The sequence below is a fragment of the Cyprinodon variegatus genome, unplaced genomic scaffold (assembly GCF_000732505.1).
Source record: "Cyprinodon variegatus isolate N-32 unplaced genomic scaffold, C_variegatus-1.0 Scaffold31, whole genome shotgun sequence".
In the NCBI taxonomy this organism is placed as follows: domain Eukaryota; kingdom Metazoa; phylum Chordata; class Actinopteri; order Cyprinodontiformes; family Cyprinodontidae; genus Cyprinodon; species Cyprinodon variegatus.
The window spans coordinates 1721534-1725289 of record NW_015150484.1 but is presented as its reverse complement, the minus strand read 5'-3'; the positions used below and the strand labels follow the sequence as shown (position 1 = coordinate 1725289).

At 40.5% G+C, this 3756-nt stretch overlaps 1 protein-coding gene across 1 annotated transcript in view; it reads left to right on the top strand.

Moving 5' to 3' along the window:
- The window catches only part of LOC107101478 (BTB/POZ domain-containing protein KCTD16-like), a 26952-nt gene extending 24983 nt beyond the window's left edge, over positions 1 to 1969 (top strand). The window contains exon 2 of the mRNA XM_015400419.1: positions 732 to 1969. Coding sequence (XP_015255905.1) covers positions 732 to 1186 — 455 coding nt within the window. The 3' untranslated portion in view covers positions 1187 to 1969. The remainder of the gene's footprint in view (positions 1 to 731) is intronic.
- The last annotated feature ends 1787 nt before the right edge of the window (positions 1970 to 3756 follow it).

Sequence of the window (3756 nt, the reverse complement as noted above, 5' to 3'; positions counted from 1 at the left end):
GGTATCATCATGATACCAGTGTAGTTAGTGTGAGGTTTGTCCCCCACCACACATAGTATCTTGGATGTACAGTGCAGCCCTTTAAAGGAAAAAGTCAAACAATCAGAGGAAGAAAAAAAAGCTGGTAAGCATTTTCAGGAATTGTTTGATTGCTGTAGGGACAACCTAAATGTGTGCTTGTATTAAGGAGTATAAAGATCTTTATTTTGACTTTTTATTAACTAAAATAAAACTGGGTCAAGTAAAATATTGCACTCAATCTCTCATCCTTTAAGAATCAACCAATCCAAAAAAAAAACTTACTGGTTAATTGAAGTAATTACAGTCATGTAAGGGAAAAACTTTGGCTGAACTGTGAGTCAGAAGAAAGAATTCTGCTGTTTGTGAATCACAGGTTGGCTTTTACCCCTACCTAACGTGGCTAATTGCAAATGAAACTTCTTATGGCTTCCTTCATTCTCACTATCATAGAATCCAGATCCTTTTAGATTAATATATTCCTTGCTTGGTCTGCCAGTTTGGGTAGGCGGCTATACTTAATAGGTTCTCTTTCTTAGATTTTTTGTTTCTTTAACTTGAAAACAAAAACAACCTAATTTTCAACCTCATTTAAAATACAAATGTTTTAATGGGCATGAATACTTTCTCTATGCAGCAGTCATATTAAAAGTATTCCATAGACACTTTTTTCAGCATTTAAATGAGAAAATGTTTTGTGCATTTTATCTTAGGTGGGCCCTCCCGGTGGTCATCCTCTCACTGTGACTGTTGCTGCAAGAGCCACAAAAGTGAGCGTGAGGGCGAGAGCGGCACCTCCTTCAACGACCTCTCCACTTCCTGCTCCGAGACCCAGTCAGAGGCCAGTTCCCCTCAGGGAACCGTGATCCGTGGACCCGTGAGCCGTCAGTCCAAAATCCAGACGCTGGACCGACCTGTACCCAAAGGCCCAGCCCTCATGCTGCAGCAGCAGGCAGAGATGCGCCGCAAGACGGACATGCTCCGTGTGAGAACCTTCGGGGTGCGGGAGCGAGATGCAGCCAAGAGGAAAGCGCACAAGGAGAAGATGACCCCAGAGCAGGAGCTGGAGAAATGCATTCAGGACTTCCGGCGCATTAGGATTCCTGACCGCTTCCCAGAGAGGAAGTATATGTGGCAATCTGAGCTCCTAAGAAAGTACAGACTCTAAAAAAAAAAGTGAGAAAATAAAGAAGTAAAGACAGAGAGATGGTGCTAGAGTGTCAAGTCACTACCGATAAAGAGCATAGTCAATACACTCCACACTGTAAGCACATACTGTACCAGAAAATTTTATCCTGCCAGGCTGGATTTAAAAAGCACACAAAATACAAAGCAGTGTGTTATATATCTGTAACCTTTGCACAGTGTTGTGTACGATATGCACAAGTATAAACAGACTCAGACTTATTCAAAACATCCTTTTCTGTAGAGAGAAGAAAGAAAGTTATACTCCAGGTCATAAAATCACTGACAACAAAGCGACCTCAGGGGAAACATCGTTTTACTTCACCATCCAACCACATTTTGCATGTGCAGCTGCCCACAATGGCTGCTTTTTAAAGCGGATGTACTCAGATGGTGCTGTGAGCGAGAAACGGATTGTCACTATACTCCACTGATAACACAGGAACACATACACCCCCCCTACACACACACAATATTAAGTATGCTTTTGGTAACAGCACTGCATGTTATCTCACCCTTAGCATAAATATGCAATATCAAACAAAATCTCAGTTTATTAATTTATCTCATAGGTAAAAAAAAAAGGTGTTGGTGCGCAAGACTGACTGCTGACTGTACTGAGGGAAGCACTGCCTTCATCTGTTTGTACTACTTTTTGTCTGATGTTGTCATTATGTGTAGGTGAGAAGATTCTGTGTAGGTAGAGCAAATGATAATGGAGACCTATGGGTTTGCTGATTGTAAATGTGCTAAAAGACTAAATAAATGGGTCACAATTCTGTCTTATTATGTGAGCCCTTTTTGTTTCTTTTTTTAAAAAGAGTTTCAATATCTCATTATGGCAGAAATTAGAGGCTCAATGGTTGTCAGGGGAGGTGCAAACCTGATGATTTTAGAAACCTAATTTAGATGTAAGTTAAGTATACACAAGAAAGGAAACGAATAGTGCCTTTTATTATAAACAGACATGCTTAAATAATGTTTGTTAGCTTTAGATCTGAAGTGCAGAAAGAAACAACAGCCTGTAGAATAATGTTAGACCTACAGCACAGCTAACTGCTACCAGAAGTTAGAAAAGCAGCTTTTTGAAATCTGTAGGCCTTTCTAACATTCCCAAACATTTAATCTGATAATTTAGGCAGTTTGGTTTAATATTTATTTTAGAAAATTGTTGTCAAGTTCTGGAGGATATATATTTCACTAACAGCTACATCAGAATTAGGACATCAGGTCATTGTAAGCTGTTGCATTTGCTTGTTTATACATGACAACAACAACAAAAAAACCTACGGAAGCCGAGAGCGGTCATGTCCCTTCAATCATTTTTCTCAGCGTTCTCTAGAAAACAAGTTCATTTTCTAATTATCTAAAGATAACGAAAGCCGTTTTCTTGTAATATCGAGATGATTGGTGTGTAACAAAACTGATTACATCCTTCAATACCACAACATCAGGAGAGAATTTATAAGTCTTGGCAGCCTGTGTGTAATTCTGTAAATAATCCTATGTTTAACTTTTAGGTAACGAGACGACATTGTTGGTTTGATGATTTGCTTCCACTTCTGATTCATTAATTCAATTCAATTCAGTTTATTTATATAGCGCCAAATTCACAACACATGTCATCTCAAGGCACTTTACAGTTCACCAGATCATACAGTCAAATTGATGCAAAGTGTTCTATCTAAGGAAAACCAGTTGATTGCATTGACTCATTGACTCAAATACAATCCCTCACACTAAGCATGCTTGTAGCGACAGTGGAGAGGAAAAACTCCCTTTTAACAGGAAGAAACCTCCAGCAGAACCAGGCTCAGTGTGAGCGGCCATCTGCTGAGGCCGACTGGGGTTCAAGGAGACAGAAGCAGAGATACAAAAAGTGAATGTAAAAGGCGGCCCCTTCCAGGAAACACACAGCCAGGCAGATGAGCTCAGAGCCAGTTCCCATGCCAGAGGACGAAGAGAGCACGTCCACTCAGTCACGGTCAGAGAAACAGGACTACACTGGAAAACAGGCAGATCTCCAGCATCTGTAAACAAGGGTGTTGATGAAAGCAGCACAGCTGATGTTTCTTTCCAGGATGGCGTCACAACAGGAACAGACGAGGCGAAGCTACTCTGAGGAAAAGCAGAGAGAGCAGAACGTTAGAGATTGAACTAACAGATTCTGCAGAATAGGAGAATAGAGAGAGAATGGAGCAGAATGATGAAATGGGGGTCCCTATGTCCTTCAGAAGTCTAAGCCTATAGCAGCATAACTATAGAGATAGCTCAGGATAACCTGAGCCACCCTAAAAATAAGCTTTATCAAAAAGGAAAGTTTTAAGCCTAGCCTTAAAAGTAGACAGGGTGTCTGCCTCATGGACTAAAACTGGTAGTTGGTTCCACAGGAGAGGAGCCTGATAACTAAAAGATCTGCCTCCCATTCTATTTTTAGAAATTCTAGGAACCACTAGTAAACCTGCAGATTGAGAGCGAAGTGCTCTGTTAGGAACATCAGGAACAATCAGATCTCTGATATAAGATGGAGCTTGGCCATTTAAGGCTTTATAT